This window comes from Elephas maximus, chromosome 13, assembly GCF_024166365.1.
Source record: "Elephas maximus indicus isolate mEleMax1 chromosome 13, mEleMax1 primary haplotype, whole genome shotgun sequence".
Lineage (NCBI taxonomy): Eukaryota > Metazoa > Chordata > Mammalia > Proboscidea > Elephantidae > Elephas > Elephas maximus.
The window spans coordinates 62,835,603-62,856,900 of NC_064831.1; the positions used below are offsets into that span (position 1 = coordinate 62,835,603).

Genomic DNA, 21,298 nt, shown 5'->3' on the forward strand with positions numbered 1-21,298 from the left:
TGATAAGCATGATTCATGTCACTCAAAAAAAAAAAAACTTTGCTAGATATACTATCTATACTGTCAGGAAAGCAAGTGGTTACTTCTTTTTGTTGTTACTTTATTAAAGTCCCAGGAACCTTAAATATGCTCTGTGAAACTCTTGGATATTTTTTACTTTGTTTAGAAGATGAAGTGAGTTACCCAGGAAGAATGGCAATTTATAGTAGCAAAAATAGCTACTTGGTAGTTTTGAGATGACACCAAGAGTTTGAGAGGTTTCAGAGCCTTTTATTTATTATTCTTATTAGCTTCTTAAACAGATTTGCAGCTAGTTGATGGTAGCCTGACATACTGGGAGCTTAACACTGTTTAGTTAATTATAACCATGAAATGTAGAATGAAACAAACATTTTATTCTTGGAATTTGCTTATTTGGGAAAATATCTTATATGGGTAATTTCAGAAATTCAATTTAAAATATATAATTTAAAAGGTTGCCATATTGGCCTATTTAAAACTATTATAGATTGTGGGTAGGATAGTCAGTTTCACAAAGAATGCCAAATTATGTAAATAATAAATGGATGATACTCCCCCCCCAGTAGGGGTTACAAACATATGCAAATACAGCAAAAGTACAAGCTTTATATGTTATTTATAATTTTAATAACTATAATGGGTGAGTTTAATTTTCTAGATATTTCAGAAAGACAGCAACAATAGACCTAAAGGACAGTGACTTTGACTCACCAGCCATGGAGAAAATGATAGGGACTTGGAAAACACAACCTAACCCAATCTCTGTAACACATTTGTAAATGGACCACAATGAGAAGAATTTAAAATACGGGTATTAGGCAGATGACAGTTGGGAAATTGCGTAGACAAAAGAAAAATTTGCCAGTCAAGGCCTGATTTCCTGCTTGCCTGGCTCTTGAGACCAAATTGCTTGTATTTGAATCTTGACTCTTATTTACTACATGGGTGACTTTGGACTAATTTCTTCATTATTTCTCTCTACCTTAGTTTGTTCACCTGATAAATGGAAATCGTAATGCATATTAATACATATTAATGCATATTAAACATTGAGAACAGTGCATGGGATATAGTAAAAGCTCAGTAATTATTTCTAGATGACATGAGAAGTGTATATTTACATAAAATGTTTCACCTCCCATGAAACTACTGTTACTACATATATGATAAAATGTGCTTACAATGTTTTTGTCCCCTGACCCCACTTAAAAAAATCTTCATAAAATTGTACACTTAAAAGCCAGTGATAACTAATTTTTAATAATGATTATTAAGTGTTGGACACTATTTTAAGTGTTTTACACGTATTTATTACAATGAATATGGTATATGAAAATAAATTGACTCTAGAACTGGCTTCTCCTCAGTGGTAGTAATACAACCTAGTGTAGCATTGACACCAACTTTATAGTTTCTCTTCATAGGAATGTCCCAAATGCCATGTCACAATTGAGAAGGATGGCGGTTGTAATCACATGGTCTGTCGTAACCAGAACTGTAAAGCAGAGTTTTGCTGGGTGTGTCTTGGCCCTTGGGAACCACATGGATCTGCCTGGTAGGTTGGGGATATGAAGGGAAGAATATGTTCACATAAGTATGTGCTGTGTGCCAGGTATTATAAATAAGGCTTCTACCTCATAAAGGTCACCATCTAACTTGGGGATAAGTAAAATAAAAATAGTGTGTGGTCATCGTTAGAGTGTATGCAAGCTATGCAGAAAGAGGGATTAGTTAGGCCTGTTTCACAGAGGAGGTTAACAATTGAGATTAACTGTAAGCATGGCTAAATTCATTAGTTGAAAAAGTGGTGGGAAATACATTCGGGACGAAAGGAGCAGCATGAACAAAAGTACAGTGATGTGAAAGTAAATGACCTGTTCAGAGAGTTCTGCTTTCTCGGCAGAAGTTGAAAACTAACAGGCTGTGGAGAAACCTCAACCTGCAGGTGTGTTTTATTTACCCTGCATATCACTTAGACAAAAATTTGTCCTAAAATTTAGACATTCCCCTGCAAATCCAGATTTTTAGCTTATCTGTGAAACTTTGAAACAGGCCTGCTATGCCTGTTTAGCAACGTAGAACTGAGTGGCAGCTCTTTAGGTGGGGCCTTTACTTCCCAGTTTGTTAAGTTTCCCCCAAACTGAAGCTTGATGTCATTTGCATTTATCTCGATGGCACCATTGTTTTTCATTTAGTAGGGATAAAGGGTTTTCAGTGAGAGCGATGTCTTATAATTCTGGCTGCTTTGTAGAGAATGAATGGCAAGGGAAGAGATTGTAGATTCAAGACAAGATGAAGGGGATCTGAACTTAGGAGAATGGCAAGTCTTCCCTTTTGGTTTCACTGGATAGATGTTAGAGAAATAGTAAGAGGGATTACTTATCCGAAGTTAATTCTGAATAGGTCAAAACTGACTGGGCGCATGGAGATAAAGAAAGTGAGTGTGCCCCTGTTAGAGCTGCGGAAGTGTATTTCGGGTTTAGCCAGACAGGCACCCTAGATTTTAAGAAGTCAGACCCTAAATTCCCTCTGTTGACAAGTGTAGTAAAGGGAGAAGAAAGTGAAGAAATGTTATTTAGAGATGTGTTGTTTGTATAAGGGAATCTCTGAGCGTATCTCAGATTTGAAATGAGCTACATCAGGACCTTAAAAAGGCACATAACAAATGATGGGTACAGAAGAGTGACCTGGGCCAGGGTGTCAGATATGCTGCTTGTGTCTTGCCTTTACCCACAGCTGACATTGCAAATGAATCATGGCATGCTTTCCTTCTAAAATCTGAAAATGTCTCCGAATCTTCAAAAGAGCATTTCTGGTAGCACTGTCAGTTACCTGAGTTGGAAGCGTAGATGAATCCTGTTTGCTTTTCTGGGTTTAAGATCCTTAAATAATGCTGGGCAAATGAAGCCCAGAATGAGTTAAGGCTTACAAATATTAAAAAAAAAAAAAAAAAAAGTATCAAAAGGAGAGTTATTAAAGATAAAACAGATAGGAAGAAAAGATGCAGGTGGACAAATGTTGATAGTTGACCAATAGATGGCAATTTCTGTTTCTGTCAACAAGAGTGATTATTGTGATAGGTAGAGTAAATTATTAGTGAGAGAGGACCATAAAGTCAAGCTAGGAGGAAATGAATAATTAGTCTGACCCAATTGAAGTGTGGTCTGGGGTACTTTAAACCTGAAGATAAGTGATGGTTGCCCAACATAACTAATGTATTGGTGTTACTGAATTGTACATGTAAAAAATGCTGAATTGGCAAGTATTGTGTTATATATATTTTTGTAACAGTAAAGATTTCCAGGGGAAAAAAAAACTTGAAGATGAAATCGCTGAGCCAGTGTTTTATTTCTGAGTAATGATGAAAAATAGATTCCAAAGACTAGAGACAGACAAAATGTAATTCCAAATTTTCAAAATTTGTGATTTATTCCAACTATATATGGACCATAGAACTTATTTGTTCCCTCCTGCAAAATCCCAATATTAAATGGTACCATGAGGATGTTGGATCAATGAATGTGTTTAAGATTTCAGTGTGGTATTTCAGTGTGGACTGAGAAGTTTATGGCCTAGGCTTTGAATGCAGGTAGGTAGGTATATTTGGAATTGATTGAATGACCATTTCTAGGAATACAGATAAACGGATTCATATCTTCCTTATGGAATAGCTTTAAAGGCTTGTTGAAAGGCTTTGTCCTAATCCTTTTTATTCATACATTATTACATACTCTTTTCCTGGTCTGTTTTATTGATGTCTTACTTGAACTGATATAAGAATCTTGCTTGAACTGATAAAAGAATCTTGCATACATTTTGGGGTAACATCAAAGGAGGAATATTGAATATATTGACCATTAAAATCCTAAAGAGCTTGACAAGATGGAATAGTGGCTTAATTTAACAAGATTTAAATTAAAGTCAAATTTTTCCTTGAAAAAGATCAGTGTTAAAACATTCTGCAAATAGGACTTAATAGCCTATGAGTAGTGTAGTACTCACGGGTTAAGAGTATGAACCTTACTTGGCAGACAGACATAGTAATTGCCAGCTCTGAAACTACCTATGTGATTTTACTTGTCTTCACTTTACCTAATTCCTCATCTGATCAGTAAGAATAATATGCAATAGTACATAGAAAGTTTTTAGCAAGTATGTAATAAGTACTTAATAAATATCAGCTTCTCCCATAATGTAGGCTGCATAAAAGAGGTAGAGTATCCAGGACAAGGGAACAGCCACTCTTAGTCCTGTTTCCTCTCTACCCCCCATTATGTGTGTCACGTAATTTTAAATGACTGTTATAAACTGTAATAGCATTAAAGTAAATTGCATGCTGCCTACTGGTTCTCTTTTGCTTATAAAAGAACAGGTAAGGTGAGTAACTCTAGATAATGGAGACTATTTGGCTTAAGTAAGAGAAGAGCTAGGAAATGAGATAGTCCCTATCTTCAAAAATTGATTGAGAAATTCAAACTATAGCCAGTAAATGGAAGTTCTAGAATGACAGTGTTTCCTAATGATTATAGGTGAGCTGATGTGGAACTGACTGCCTCTGGAGGCGGGGAACTTCCTGATACTGAAGAGGGAACCCATTCATTAGGACAGAGCATATTCAGACACTAGGTGTAGGTTAGATTCAGCAGCACTTTTGGTTTTTTCAGCTCAGTAATTCTGTCATAATTGTAGTACCTTGGGCATTTTAACATCTCGGTTTATCTGTAAAGGAGAATGTTGGTTAAAATTGTGATTTGTTCTCTTTTTATTGTTTTATGGCATCCTCTTAATTTACTTTAAGGTACAACTGTAACCGTTACAATGAGGATGATGCAAAGGCAGCAAGAGACGCACAGGAGGTAAGTACATTCATTCTCTTAAGACTTAAATGGGAACATGCGTTGTGCATTCATTAGGGAATAATTCAGCAAAAGTTTTCAACTCCGAAAGGTTTAAGGAAAAATACCCCAATAAATGCTGAGTATCTGTTTATATTTAAGAAGAGAATCTATACAAACTAATTAATCAGAACATCCTTATTTATAAATTTGTTTGCTTACTTTTAGTTAATCTAGTCATGTAGTAGAGCTGCAGGTTTCAGCAGTCTTGATGTCAGGATTTCTTTTTTTCCCAAGCAAAGAGCGTAGAGAGTAGCGTTTGTTAAATGGCCCTTATTTCTAATTTCTTTTACGTCAGTATTCATCAAGAACTTCCCTCCCCAAGCAAAATAACTCAATTACATTTACCCAATTAAATAATTCCTTATATTCGTTTAGTCCATATTGAAATTCTTCAGTTGTCTCAAAATATTTTCAAATGGTTAGCCTAGCCTGGATGCAGTCCAAAACATGCTTTGCATCTGTTTTGGATTGTTTCACTTTTTAATGTTTCTTTAAAATTTATTTTCTAATAAAAAATATACCATTAAGACCTAATTCTGGGTTTTTTTAAATCCTGTCGTATTGTTAAAGGAAAAAATCCCCATGTATTGAAGTGTTGATTTAAATTATATTCATTGGGGGAAAAAAAGTTGCCATCGAGTCAGTTCTGGACTCATGAAGACCCCATGTGTGTCAGAGTAGAGCTGTGCTCCTTAGGGTTTTCAAGGGCTGATTTTTTCAGAAGTAGATTGCCGGCCCTTCTTACAAGGCACCTTTGAGTGGACTCAAACTGCCAGCCTTTCAGTTAGCAGCCAAGCATGCTGACAGCTTGCACCACTGAGGGACTCCATAGATGTAATTCTAACATTAAACTCTTACAGCATTATACAGCTATACAGCCAAATAAAGAGAGCTGCAAAACCAGTGAAGCTCAAATTAACATTAATTTCATTTGATAAATAATGTTGTTTGTGGAAATTAAATTACTGCTAATAGGCTGCTATGTGGCTGGATTCTTTTGAGCTTAGTGTTACTATACTGCTAAGACTTGACAGCAGAGGTTTTGACTTTTTTTTTTATACTGCTAAGTGGAAACTCTGCTGGTTAAGAGCTATGACTACTAACCAAAAGGTTGGCAGTTCGAATCTACTAGGTGCTCCTTGGAAACCCTATGGGGCAGTTCTGTTTTGTCCTCTAGGCTCGCTGTGAGTCGGAATCAGCTCAATGGCAGTGGATTTATTCAAGAGACCTGGGGTCCAATTGCTGGCCAACTCACCTCAGGCGCAGCCACCACTAGTCTGTCATTGGAGGCTTGCGTGTTGCTGTGATTCTGAACAGGTTTCAGAAAAGCTAATCTACTTCCAAAAATCAGCCGATTAAAAACCCTATGAATCACAAAGGTTCTGTCGGTTGTGCATGGGGTCACCATGAGTCAAGGGCCAACTCGACAGCAGCTCACAACAACATACCACTAAGCCGTGTGGTAACTCATTCTCCGGCCAGTTTTCTACTCAACTGTTGCAGACCTTCATTCCTACAGTCGTCATGATTTGACTTGACTAGAATTTGTTATTGATGTATTCTCTTACCAAGGAGGCCTGGTGGAGCAATGGTTAAGCGCTTAGCTGCTGACTGGACGGTTGGCAGTTCGAACATACCCAGCAACTCCACAGGAGAAAGGACCGGGCAATCTGCTCCTGTAAAGCTTACAGCCTAGAAAACCCTATAGGGCAGTTGTTTTACTCTGTCACATGAGGTTGCTGTGATTTGAAATCAGCTCGATGACACCTAACGACAGCATTCTCTTACCACTGATTTTTCTCATTATAAGCTGCAGCTTTATAAAATAATGCTACTTAATGCCAATTTTATCCATTTCGCACATGTAAGCCGTGAAATTAAATTTTGGTTCTCAGGTATAAGGAGTTCTTTCAGATGATCCGGAGTGCTTGTATTTTTTTTTTTTAGGTGTTACCAGATTTTTAAAATTTTTAAAACATTTTAAAATTCCACACACTGCTGAGACCAGGTCAGTTGGCACCCCTGCCTAGCCCATATCTAGTGGCCTTTAGACTCCAGTGTGAAATGCACCACCCATGTAATTTTGATATAAAAGCTCTACAATAGTCATCGTGCTTTTTCGAGCCTCCCATTTGGACTTAATTCTGCTATTACATTTGTTATTTAGCTTAGCCTGTCATTGCATCTCCTTCTGTTGTTTTTTTCATCTTCATCTTTTCTCCCTTATGGCTTTCTGTTTTAAGCCATCTTGATTGCCTTATATCCTGCTGAAGAGGCCATTCCTTTCCTAAAATTTTTTTATTTTGCTGATAATTCTTTTCCATCCACGGAGAAATCTTTTTTTTCTCTTATGCTGCATGATGTTTTTCCTAATTACCTTGGTGGGCCTTTTATTTTTACTTATTATGAATGAAAAGCAGTCTAGCCAGATATGATATTTGCCAGTACCAGAGAGTATATATAGGTTATTCTTGACCTCACCTGGCCTTCATTTGGGTGCTGGTAGACTCTCTTTCTGAGATCTACAGGATGGATGAGTTATTGTGGATAGCTTCTAGGCTGGCTTCTAATGCCTAGAATGCATTATTTTTTTAGTTCACATCTGTTAGACCAAGCTAGAATCTTCTATCACTGCTCCTGTGACAGTGCAGGGAAAGATTTCATATCAGTGCCTTTGTTTCTTTGTTTTGGGGAGCCACACCTTCCAGAAGGGACCACACCATTAACGTGTCTTTCTAGGCTTCTCTTCTTTCCCCACTTCTCCCACTACCATACTCTGGCCTAATGTTTACTGGAGTAGTAGGTTTAAAATGAAAGTACTGGATGATGTATTTGGAGGTTGGTACACAATCCATAAAGAACCTGGATGATGGTACTCTGAGTGCCTCAGAAAGCTGTACCTGCATTGTAGAATAATTGTTGACTTAATACACTATGCCACAGTACTAGCAGTGGTAGACATTTGAATTTTTCTGTCTTCTAGACTAAGGGTCTGCACGTTTTTTCTGTGAAGGTCCAGATAGTAAATATTTTCAGCTTTGCGGACCATAAGGACTTTGCTGCCTTTACTCAGCTCTGCTTTTGCCCTTGTGATGCTAAAGAAGCCTTAAGACTTACTGGGTTTGACACTGTCCCAAGTAACCTTTATTTACAACAACAGGCTGTAGGGGAATAGCTTGCAGGTCATAATTTGGGCAGTCGGTTTTGTTTTTTTCCAAAGTGTCTTCAGGCCACTGGTTGCTCTTTTCAATCCAGATTCTGGCAGTTGATTGGAAAGTTAGTCTTACTTGCAGTGGTATAGGTTTCCTTTTTTCACGCTGAGTTTTAGAGAGATTTTAGCGAGAAGAAGCCGTTTCAGAATTGTTGGTCAGATTACATCAGAAATTCTCCAGCATCTTTTTTTCTTAATATGATAGTTTAGGTTTTTCTGTTCCATTTTGGGAATTTGGCAGGCTTGGAAACATTAGTACTTTTGGAAAGAAAAATGCCAAGCACATTATTTTTCACATATATTTTGGGATTGGCATAATTTTCAGTGCATAAGCATTGATTTGATACTCACCTGAGTCTTAAAAATAACATGGCTTGTATTGGTTTTTTGGGATATTTCCATGTTGTGTCACATCGAATAATGTGATTGGCTAAGTATATGTTTCAGATTTAGTGTTTCTAAAGCAAGATACCATCCATAGAGCCAAGCAGTGTAGAGGAGGTAAAAGGAAAGGAAAGGAAGTATGTGAGTCTGGTAAGAAACCTTTTGGCAGTGGTTTCGTTTAACAACCATTTATTTATCACTTTTCTGTATATCAGGTACTAAAGATACCAAGATCGAGTTTTTAGAAGTTCATCCTCTTTAGAGATTTATAGTATAGTGGAAGATAACCTATGTGAATTATTTTTGCAGTGCGATAATACAAAGCAAATTTATCTTTCTAAATATTACATATACATTTTTAAAAAGTAGTGTTTTGTTAGCATTAACGATGATCTAATCTTCACATGTCCCCAGTTGTCTCATAAATTTTCATTTATAGTTGGCTCAGATCAAGGTTCCACACAGGTCCACAAATTGTGTCTGATTAATCTCTTCTCGACTGATGTATAGAGCCTTCCTATTTTTTTTCCTTGCCATTTACTTGATGAAGAAGCTTGGTCATTTTGTCCTATAGAATATTCCACATTCTGGCTTTTGCCGATTATAACTCAGTGGTATCATGTAATATGTTCTTCTATCCCTGTATTCCTTGAAACTGGTGGTTAATTCTAGAAATGTGATCAAATGCAGATACAGTTTTGGGGCATGGAGGCATAGAACGTTTAACCAGTGGTACTGTTTATTTTCTTTTGCATAAAATCAGGAGTTATGTAATACCTGGTTGTCTCTAATTTTCCACTTTAAAACGTTTGTGCTTGTCATTTGCTGTACATCTCATTGTGTATTTAGAACAGCGCTATCCAGTGTAATGATGGAGATAACCTGTGTCCTAACCACAAATGGCTACTGAGCACTGAGGAACTGAATTTTTAATTTTAACTAATTGAAGCTAAGTAGCCCTTGTGGCTAGTGACTACTGTATTGGAAAGCACAGCTGTAGAACTGTCAAAGGAGTACTAAATAACAAAGATAGTATTAGTCCGTTTTGTTGCTGATTATAGATTCAGTTCCTATATTGCTTCACCAGTAAATATGGATAACAGCTTTTGTGTATAATGTATTTGTTTTTCTTAATGGAACAGCGATCTAGGGCAGCCCTACAGAGGTACCTGTTCTACTGTAATCGCTATATGAACCACATGCAGAGTCTACGCTTTGAGCACAAACTGTATGCTCAGGTGAAGCAGAAAATGGAGGAGATGCAGCAGCACAACATGTCCTGGATTGAGGTGCAGTTCCTGAAGAAAGCAGTCGATGTCCTCTGCCAGTGTCGTGCCACACTCATGTACACTTATGTCTTCGCCTTCTACCTCAAAAAGAATAACCAGTCCATTATCTTTGAGGTAGGTATAGTTTCAGGGGAGATAAAAGCTCATCCTGTCTCATAGGACCACTTGGTCTTTCATAGAAAGTATAAATAGGGTTTTAAAGGTTCTGTCTATGCAGAAAATGTGAGTAAACATAGTATTCATTAGCAAGATACAGGAAAGAAATTTAAATTTCTTGTCCTAAACTACATTCACATTGATGTGGTTTAGTTAGCTAGCAATTAAGTGCCCTGGATTTGAATCTTGACTTCATCACTTTTCCAGCTCACTTGACTTGGAGCGAATTATTTAACTTCTTCTATTTCTATTTTAAAAAGGGAATAATTAGAGAATAATACCTTCCTGGTATTATTCCCACTTCTCACATGGGTGCAATCTATTAATTCACCTCAACTACAGGTGTGATATTGTTTCCTCGGATCCTAATCACCTGGAGCTAGGTCATATCGCAAAAGGTAAAGGGCACAGTCCACCAAACTGCCAAGTCTGCCCAAGATTTTATATGCCAACTTCAAGCTTGGGGTCCCCCTGACACCCTCAGTTCTGACCTGACTACAATTTTGGGGTTTTCTCACTACTCCCACAGGAAGCCCAGAGTACTCCACTGCCCCCCTCACGCCCCCCCATCCCCCATTTCTGACCTGCTGGCTCCCACTACTCCCTCAGGTTCAGTAATTTGCTAGAACAACTCACAAAACTGAGGAAGGCTCTGTACTTTTAATATAGTTTTACCATAGCAAAAAGGCTACAAACAAAACCATAGGACGAGGTCTGGGTGGGTTTCCCGTGTGGAACTTCCATGTCCCACATGACATGCTGCCATCCCAGTGCATCAGTGTCTTTCACCAACCAGGAAATCCATGAAGCTTCTGTGTCCAGAACCTTCTTTGGGCCCTTAGTACATAGCATGGAGCCCTGGTGGTGCAGTGATCAAGAGCTCAGCTGCTAACTATAAAAGGTCAGCAATTTGAATGCTGCTCCTTGGAAACCTTATGGGGCAGTTAGTTCTCTGTCCTATAGAATCACTCACTATGAGTTGGAATCGACTGGATGGCAGTGGGTTTTGGTTTTTTGCATAGGCATGATTGATTGACTGTGCCCTCTCCCCTGACATTAAATGCTATCACTAGATGAGTCTGACCTGGTCAGTCCCCGCTTAAGAGTCACCTCATTAGCATAACCTTTTAGGTTAGGTGTGGAAACCCTGGTAGTGTAGTGTTTAAGTGCTGTGGCTGCGAACCAAAAGACTGGCAGTTCGAATCCACCAGGAGCTCCTTGGAAACTCTATGGGGCAGTTCTACTCTGTCCTGTAGGGTCACTATGAGTCAGAGTCAACTCGAGGGCAAGGAGTTTTTTTGTTTGTTTGTTTTGTTTTCTTTGATTGTCTGGAGCCCTCATAAAGACACTTCAGTCATTGGGGAATTTCCAAAGATTTAGAGGTTATCAGGAACCAAGGAGAAAAACCAAATCTTTAGGTAAAGTTGACCCCAGGATAGCTTTGTAGGTTTAAGTGAGATAACCCATGTAAATTGCTTACACAGCACTAGTAAGTTCTTGATAAAAGCCTTTATTCAGGCAAAACAAATCTGTGGTATTAGAAGTTAATATGGTGACTACCTTTGGTAGAGAAATAGAGAAATAGTGACTAAAAAAAAAAGTATGCTGGTAAAATTCTACTTGTTGATCTGAGTGCTAGTTGCATGCATTGTTCACCTTGTAAAAATTTGGCTGTGTTTTCCACTTGTATACTTTTTGGTATGTACAGCGTATTTCAGTAAAAGGTTCAAAGAGGTTAGCTGTTCTTAATGAAGTATTTTTAAGTAAAGATGCTCATGTTAAATTAATGCACGAAACACTGATGTCATAGATAACTAGACAGTAAGACTGACTAGCAGGTGGGATATGGGTAACATGTAGAAAGCTAGCCATAATAGTAAAGAATAACAAAATTTTAATCTTTCATGAAGTGTCCTCTGACAAGAAATAGATGTAGCCAGAAGTAAACAAAATAGGCTTCTGTTTTCTCAGATTTTTCTCTGAGTTTTTTTTTTTTTTTTTTTTAATTTTTATTAAGCTTCAAGTGAACATTTACCATTCCAATCAGTCTGTCACATGTAGGTTTACATACATCTTACTCCCTTCTCCCACTTGCTCTCCCCCTATTGAGTCAGCCCTTACTCTCTGAGTTTTAACACATAGCAGCTCTCAGAACTAGGAGGTTCCAAGATTTTTTTTTTCCCCCCTTAAATCCTTTTAAATTGTCCTCGATATCCTTCCCAGGATAGTGAGTGAATGTTCACTTCTTTTAGCATTTAAAAATTTGCCCTGAAAAAGAGAGAATACCATATTTTTACGCTCACACAAACAGCGTGCTTTGTGCTTTTGGCATTTCTTTGCCTCACCTGAGAAGGTATTTTCCGAAGGAGCTACTATGCTAATTTTTTTTTTTAACATGTTGTCGTAACTGGGTGTGGTGGGTGTGGCATTAACAACACAGTAATTAAGTTGTTAGAGCTTAAAACAATAAAGAGGAAACTGGTGTTGAAGGTAAGTCTGTAGGTAAAGAAGCCACTGAAATGGTTTATCTTTTTTAGGTTTCTTTTGACAGAAAAAATTACTGTATATTCCTTCTCTTGCAGAATAACCAAGCAGATCTAGAGAATGCCACAGAGGTGCTTTCGGGCTACCTGGAACGAGATATTTCCCAAGATTCTCTGCAGGATATAAAGCAAAAGGTTCAAGATAAGTACAGGTGAGTTTTTTGGTTTTTGTTTTTTTTAAAACTAGCTATTGAGCAAAAGTTTCTGCCAGTGTTGCTCTCATAGGTCTTAGCGGTGAAGTTAGGTGGTAGTGAAACTTGGGTTTAGCATATCCAGTAACTGAGCTGCTGCCATGTTTCTCGCAGATTGCTTCTGTCCATTGGGCAACGAATTGCAGCTAGTAGTGCTGGTCAAGCATAAGGAGAAAATCAGCCATTTATCCCACCGGCTGATTCTGCTGCTTCTGTCCAGCTATATCTACTTAGTTGCTGCCCTGCAAGGAAGAAAGAGCCTAAAAGGGCAAGTGGCCATTAGGATGAGGGGTGAGAATAGGATGCTGGTTTTACCATGGGGATTCTGTGGGTCATAGCTGTCAACAAGTGAGCTACCCAAACTCACTGTTTAGAATTTTTATTAGATTTATTTCTAAGGAGAGAATTACTTTGCCTAGGGGCAGATACACCACTTCTTAAGCTAAAGATGATGAAAATGTTTGATTTCACAACATGAACTCCTTCCCCCCAAAGTTTTTTCCTGGCAAAAACTAATTTCTTTTTAATAGTTAAGTAGTAATAGGCAACTTTGGGAATATTGGAAGATTTGGAGATTTAGCCTGGTTAATATTTTTACTTCCTTAGCCAGCTATAACCAGTACATTATAGTGCTTTTACAGTGTACAAAGATTTTACAGATGTGGATAAGTAACCCTTGAAATTACTTCTTTCTGAAACTGTTTACTCATCTGTAGAATAGTGGAGTTGAATCAGATGGTTTCCAAGTCCCCTTAGGACTTTTAACACTTTATGCTCTAAAATTAGTTCCCAGAGCAGGGAGTTATTGGTCTACAGAAAATACTGTTTTCATGTTAGAAACAGTTTAATGTGTCTGTGCATGTAGACTAAAAATGTGCCTATTAAAAATGGGTGCTCGGTTCTGTAGGGGTGCCATAAAAAAATAAGTAAATACTCTTTTATTAGTAGAGACTGACAAGTTTTGTTTTTTTTCTCTTTGATTACAGATACTGTGAGAGTCGACGAAGGGTTTTGTTACAGCATGTGCATGAAGGCTATGAGAAAGATCTGTGGGAGTACATTGAGGACTGAGAATGGCCCCGCATAAAATGAACTCTGAAAACTTTACCATCTAGAGTGCTCATGCAATTAAAACAAACAAAACAAACACAAACACAAACAAGGAGGCACTAAGCCTCTTTGACACCACTGGTCTGTAGTACCGGAATTCTGTTTTGTTAACGGAAAGTTTAAGTAAATTATATTGTAATAAAAAAAGGTAGATAAACCATTGTACAACAGTATTCTAGGCCGCCAACAAAAGTGTGACAGACACACTAAAAGCCCTCCAACTTTAACTTGTAACGTAGCTTCATTCTCAAAGCTGACTCCTTTTTTCTTTTTCTTTCCTGAGTGTAGTACAGTTAAAATTTGAAACGGCTCTTTGACACTGCTTTTCATGTCCAAACCAGCCATTTTGTTGTACTTTGGTGAAGGATCTCTTTTCCTTCCTCCCCTACACATACAGATACACCCCCACACACAGATCGACTCTCTTTCTCTCATACCCCAAGGTCATATGTGAATGTTGATTAGCTCCTTGTAAAGAAAATTCTTGGGGCGGGAAGGGTAGGCAGCAAGAGGATTAAACAAAAACAAACTTTGTATATGACTTTTAAAACAAGAGGACAACACAGTATTTTTCAAAATTGTATATAGCGCATATGCATGGACAAAGCAAGCGTGGCACGTGTTTGCATAATGTTTACTTACAAAAAAATATTTATTCTTTAAAAATCTTCAAGATTATGTCTATTTGCTGTGCATTTTCTTTCAGTTTGCTTTATATTTCCAGGGTGGGGGGTTGGGAAAACAGGTGTGTTGGCTTAGCCCCTCTGGAAGACCTAACTACAGCTCTGTGATTCCCCTTTCCTGCTCCTGAGGTTACTTTGCCCTTTCTGGTTTTCTTAAGTCTGTTGGCTGGTCAGGGGCCTCATGCCTTGAATTCCCAGCTCTTCCTGATCAGGGACAGGGAGGCTGAGCTCTGACTAAATGCCATGGATTGATAAGGGCTGCCATGGGGGAGGGGGAGCTTTGTTGCTGTAGTTCAAGACGACTCCATCCCCGGCCTCATCCATTTCCCCAAGCCTCTGTGCACCCATGGCACACACACTGCTAAAGGCTTCCTGACCTACTCATCACGTCCACAGGAAGCATTTCAAGTTTTCTTTCCTTTTGATTTTTTTTTTTTTTTAATTGCTGCTTTGAGCCTTTTAAGATTTTAGTTACGGCTCTTCTTTTACCCCTTCTCCACGTTAGAGTGTCAAATATAATGTTTTTGCTTTAAATATAAATAGCCATTCACTTAGTCTCAGATTGTAAATTTAAAATGGCAGATACTGAAATTGCCTGTGTGTGTTGCTGTGGGTTCAGTTTGAAGGCCAACACCCCTAGAACATGATATTCCCATATAGTGCATTTGAATAGAAATCACTGAGTTTGCTTCTTTTCTATTGTCAGCAGGTAGGAGAATTAATAATGCATTTTAGCTGTGATGTCCATTTTTATGAAATTTCTTCTAAGCTATGTTAAAAGTAAAGGATGGTGGTGGTTTTATTAACTATATACCTGTTTCGGCCATTCTGGCTATGGTATTTTTCAACAGGTCAGCATCCCTAAATCTGTCAGTTTTATATGGGAGTGCAGAGTGAACTAGGCAACTAGATTAAGAGGTTTTAATATTAAATACCAATTTCGGCTGTGGACCTCTTTGTCTTCCTTTAAATGTCTTGCGCCTAGGGGAGTGTTTACCATTTGTGAGGCAGCTTTGTCTGCTCTTGCACTGTACATCTTACTACTCCATTGGGAAGTAGGTTCACTTTCCTCTGGCCGTTTGCCTAAGTTAGGCTTTGCTGAATCAACCCTACTTTTCCTTTTAGAAAAGGTTGTTACCTGAGATGTACTTGCAACTGTTCTTTTCCCATCAAAAATCAGTGAATGTTTGCTGAATATATTATGCTGCTTCCTTAAACCACTTGTCGACTTTACCTGAACCTTTTATCCCCTCCTCCCTTGCCACCTCAGGTGCAAATCTGAACTCAGTGTCTGCTTCTTCCATATTCCCTTCTCCTCCCTTTCCCCATTATCCACTTGATTTTATTTTACTTTAAATGACTGCATCAATCTTAAATACATTTATCAAAAGTTTTTTTTTTTTTTAGAAAGCTTGAACAAGTTCCTTTCCCTGGTAACTTTGAAAAGCTGCCAGAGTTGCTATATGGATATATGTGGCTCCCTAAAAATGCTTTGTATATGTGTTGTGTCTTTAAAAAATCTTACCAGTTAACTTCGCACTATCTAGGTTTGAGTGTCATAAATCCTCTTTACATGCTCCCCTTGCATCAAGTATTCAAAACCAGTTTGTGCACTTCATAACGTCCGCCCCCATGGAGGAATAGTGCTTTTTAGAGATGCTTTCTAGTTTCAGTGTTGACACACTACCTGAGGATATTGCAGTTGTGGGTGCATTCTCTAATTTGTATGGATCAAGGGGAACTGGCCTTTCCTACTTGCAGGCTTTTAACAGCTATCTCCACATTTGACAGAATTCCCTGAGTTAACTGTTTTCATTGTTAGTATCTTCAATGCCCGAAACTGGGATAGGCAAGCCATATTGTATGACAGCTTCCCTATTTCACCTACTAAGGCTTGCTATCAGAGGGCTCGATTCACAGCAACCATCAGGGTCTCCCTGTCTTCTTGGGGGCAGTTACGTTGTCTTTTGAAAAGTGCATGCTTCATGTGAACAATTCATTAAGCAGTAGATGGACTTTCAGTGATCTACAATAAAATTTTGATTGGAAGCTCAGGACACAAACCACAGTGGTAAAATTGAATAGCATCTATTACCAGACTCTAAATTCTGTGTATTTTCTGCGACCCAGATCGTATGTGTTCTATGTGTGTTTAAATAAAAATATGAAATACACATGTGTATACATACACACATATACAGCAGCTCCAAGACTGACTGACTTGATTGGAAATGGTTGGATGCAGTGTAAAATGTGGTTCAGCCATGGTTAGGAACTGAAATTCAGTACAAGAGCATAAAGGACTTGATGTAACAGATTTCTCTTAGCTACAAATCCCGGTATAGAGCACTTGGGGGATGGGAGGGGGCGGGTTGGTGAGACAATCAGACCGGTAAATTGATTAAATGCTCCTAACCCTGTAATTTTGTGCGTAGAGCACCCTGTGCTGTGGAAATAACTGTTCTTAGATTTTCATTGTAACTGGACTGTTCAGGTTGCCCAGAGGGAAAGAACATTCCTAATTCTAATAAAATAAACTTTTATTTTGTTATTCCATTAGTTACTTATGTTTATTTTTATAATTTAAAAAAAAATTGGTGGCCTGACAACCACCTGTATTTTGTGCCTTATTCACTGTTCCTACTTAATATAAGATGTCAACATTTGGTTCAGTTTCTTTGTAGGGAACTATGAATGAGACCGTCCCCTACGACTGACTTGGTGACTATAGCCTTCGGAGCATTTCCTGAAAGCCTTCCAATTTCTGTGTCTCGAACATTGAATTTAGATTTCCGTTTGTGTTGTAACAATGATAATACTGAGATGCTCAGTAGATCTTTGAATGCTGGTTTCTTTTCCTTAAGTCGTTTTCAGTTAACTGTAAAACTCCTTCACATAACTTCCATTTTACTTACCCTTCGTAGCTAATGCTGCCTATAGAGATGGAGAGTTACCTTCTTAAAGAAGGCTCCAGAGTTGGAGATACTTGTCATTGATACTCTTAGTTTAGATTTTAGTACAGTTTAATTTGGTTTATTTGGATCTATAATTACAAGTGTTTATCACTTTCATCTTCAATGCACTTTCTTATACTAGCCTTTAAACAAATGGGGTAGAAATTGTTCTGTTTTACAAGAGAAGAAAATAAGGCTCAACAAGGTTAAGTAATTTTCCCAAGGTTAACAGTTTCTTTCATCAGGTACTGGAATTTTCTTGTATCTGAGACTTGAACAGTATCACACTCTCTCTTTATATCCATATTCTGGTCTCAGAATGACCTAGAATTCAGTACCAGAAAAGGTGGTTCTTAACTATGGTTTCGTGCTTTTAAAATACATCAAGGACTATATAAATACCTGTCACTGCTACTGTTAGAGGAGTGCTGTATGATTTCCATCTTTAATTTGTTGTTGCATCGTTTACAGCTCCTGTGGCCCTGGTTTGCCTAATTGTTAGAAACCAGCTGTGGTTAGAAAGTAGCCCTTTCCATCGCACGGGTTTGGGGCAATCCTCACGTGAAGACTGTGATGTGATAGTTAAGGGTAAATAGTTGAGCATGATTTCATTTGCTAAATGGTGCCTGAGCAATTTGCCATTGTTGACCTGGTCATTTGTAAACAAAAAAAAAAAAAAATGAATTTCCAAAGTAAAGAATTTTGGGTTGTGTCTACTGGAATTTCTTACAGGAGCTGTTTTACAACTGAAAACACGGCAGAACAGCCCATATCCATTTGATCTCTGCATTTCTCCTTGAAATTGGATGACCAGCTTCCAAATTTTAATTTTTTGATTTCTGTATGATTAAATGCAATTTGGGGGCAACTATTGTTGATCTTTCTCTAGGCAGTAGCATTAGGATAGAAGAAGTGATGAATATCAGATTCTTTTGAAAAGCAGCGTGATTAAACAGTAGACATGCTTCTTTAGTGCCGTTTTTACAGCAGAAGTCAGTGTGTGAATGCGTCGTACACTGATAAGCAGCTCTTACTGCCAGACCAGTTACCAGTTGCGGTTGAGTTGATTCCAGCGCACAGCCACCCACGTGTGTCAGAATAGTACTGTGTTCCATAGGGTTTTTAATGGCTGAATTTTTTGAAAGTGGATCACCAAGCCTTTCGAGATGCCTCTAAGTAGACTTGAACCTCCAACCTTTTGGTTAGCAGCCAAGCATGCTAACCGTTTGTGCCACCCAGGGACAGCAGTGCCAGGGCACACTCTTGTTACCATAATCACAGTTTCAGATTCTTAATGTCTACAAGAGGCAGCTAAATGTTTTTAAAATGGACTGCCCTGTGTTGTTCGAGAAGCCTGTGAAACCCAGACTTGTGTATTCTCTCAATTTTGAAATGTTGGTGATTACAGTATTTTTAAATATGAGTCAAAGAAAACCCACTCGTGACCATCATTTTCCAACTTCTATGAGTCTGAGGTTGCAACTTATAATAATTGCAAAGAGAGAATACAGCTGAGCATAGGTCATAAAGAACAAAAGGACCTATATTTGGTGAGTTCACAGGCTCAGGGTAGGGCCTGTCAATGTAGGCCCTAGCTGAGTGGGTTTTGTAGAATGGTGTTACCCAAGAGTCCAGTGTGTAGTGCCCAGTTTTTTTTTTTTTTTTTCCTTCCAGTTTTCTAGTAAGTGGCCCACTTGGAGACAATAATTCACAAAACCAAAAGCCTGTTGAGCAGTAGACCTGACAAGTAGAGTAGAATATTCAGGTCAACCGGCAATATGTTCTCTTCCTAAAAGGGAGAAATCTGAGAAAGTAAATCGGTGGAGGGCTGGGCAAAAGAAGGTAAGCTTATATGCATTCGAGCGAACGCAAACTTCAACTTAATCACTTAGAGTTGAATTCTGAACATTTTCTAGAGTCCACAAGTTTCTTTTAGCTTCATTCTTAGGATAATTTTGTGTGTTAAGACAATAGATTTTCCTATTTTTATCACCAGTGTGGGTAATGGAAAGAATATTGATATTCTCAGCCATAGTTTTCCCTTCTGTAAAATAGGGATACTTAATAGGAGCTATAATTTGTTGAGTACTTCTTGCCAGATGCCTTAATTACATTATCTGTATCCTCTAAGCAACCCTAAAAGAAAAGTAGGCATTGCTGTCCTATTTTATAAACGGGGAAACAGGCTTATAGAGTATTAACTTGCTCAAAAGTTACACAGTGAGTTTATGTTCGGGTTAGGTTTTCTGATGCTGTGTGTTCATTATGTTGTCTACTTTATCTGTGACAGAAATATTGTGAGGATCAAAGAAAATGACCCTCACATTTTCCCAAACAAATTCTGGTTATAAATAATAAGCACACTAGTGGTAACTTAGGCGAAAAATAAAGATACAGAACTGCCTCATAGACTCCCAAACGCAGAATTAGACAGAACCCAGAAGCCAGAAAGCCATTTTGGACTCCTAGGCTGGCATGGGCTGTGCCATCTGCACATCCACATTATTCTGTCTATATTAAATAATCTCAATTTGTCCTGTCAGCCTCTCCATAGCTCCAAGTGTTACATGTTAACTATTCCAGACACAGAGACAAAACCAAACTAGGCCAAGGTGCATGGTCATTAGGATAAACTTGACTCTTGGGTGTTTACCCCTGTGGATTGGGGTGGGGGGTGCGGGGTGTGGGCAGCGCACAGATTTTTATAGAAAGTGTCCACAGAGAAAGCTAAAATGCCCTGAAAGTTTCCTTTTCTAAAAGAAACGTAACGAATTAATATAGAATTAATACGGCTAACTTGTGAATGTTTACTAAGTGCTTCATGTGCATCATCTCATTTAAACTCAAGAACCCTATGAAATAGTTACCATCCCCTGACAATAGAAGCTCAAGGAAGATGGGTAATTTGCCTGAGGTCACCGTGTTCTGTTACTGTCAGAAGGAAGATTCAAACCTACATTCCTTCAGTTAACACCCATGGTGCCAGGCAGTGTTCTGTGCGCTGGATAGTGAATAACGGGTCTGTTGGTTTGTCTAAATCTCACGACTACAGCTCTACATGGAGGCTCAGTGGATTGCCCAAAGTCACCCAACCAGGGCATGGCAGAGCTGGAGCCACAGCCTGACCTCTAGCACTATATTCTTTGCACTGCACTGTAGCTGCTTCTGAAACAGCCATGCCAAGGGCACCTGCTAAAGCTATGTAGATGGGGCAGCTTCCAGCCTTAGATTGCTCTGGAGACTTGATGACTAGTTCTTATTTTTGGCTCTTTGTGTTCAAAACAGGTGCCTCTCTTGTTGTTAACCTCAGATGTTATACTACTAAGAAGGTACCAAAATACGGCTTTTCCTTCCTCACATTTGAGAGCCACCCTAGCATTTTATTAAGAAGCAAGCCCCATATTTCCAAACCCTTTCCAGAAGGCCTGTCTGGTTTTGAGCTGATCACATTGACTTCATATGCATAAAGTATAAAATAACATTTCCTGGTGTTAGTGTCTTATTTGGCACCTCACTGGCTACACCTGTATAAAAGTGTGGTATGTACTCTTCAAGCTCCCTGCCTCTTACCATGGACTATTCAAGTTTCAGGGTGGGGTTTTGGAGGATGATTGTAGATACCTAACACTAATTCCCTATAGTAGTAAATTCTCCAGAAAGCTCTTTAGGCTGAAACCTTGTCTCTAGATTTCTTTCTGATGGCTAATGTTCTTCTCTGTTTGCATGATGACAAAGCGGTGCCCTAAAAACCACCTCGGTACACATTAAAGGCTATTATTAGAATTATAAATCGGGGGCTTGTGCAGTGAGGATCTAGTTGTCTGAAACCCACTGGCCAAGTTGGAATATTTGAGGGTC

The 21,298-nt window shown here is 38.5% G+C and overlaps 1 protein-coding gene across 1 annotated transcript in view; it reads left to right on the forward strand.

The window, feature by feature from the left end:
* ARIH1 (ariadne RBR E3 ubiquitin protein ligase 1) overlaps nt 1–20,108 on the forward strand; it is a 129,850-nt gene extending 109,742 nt beyond the window's left edge. Inside the window, exons 10-14 of the mRNA XM_049852676.1 lie at nt 1,446–1,576; nt 4,820–4,877; nt 9,657–9,917; nt 12,542–12,654; nt 13,680–20,108. Of these exons, the coding sequence (XP_049708633.1) occupies nt 1,446–1,576; nt 4,820–4,877; nt 9,657–9,917; nt 12,542–12,654; nt 13,680–13,764 (648 nt within the window). The 3' untranslated portion in view covers nt 13,765–20,108. The remainder of the gene's footprint in view (nt 1–1,445; nt 1,577–4,819; nt 4,878–9,656; nt 9,918–12,541; nt 12,655–13,679) is intronic.
* Nucleotides 20,109–21,298: the final 1,190 nt, after the last annotated feature.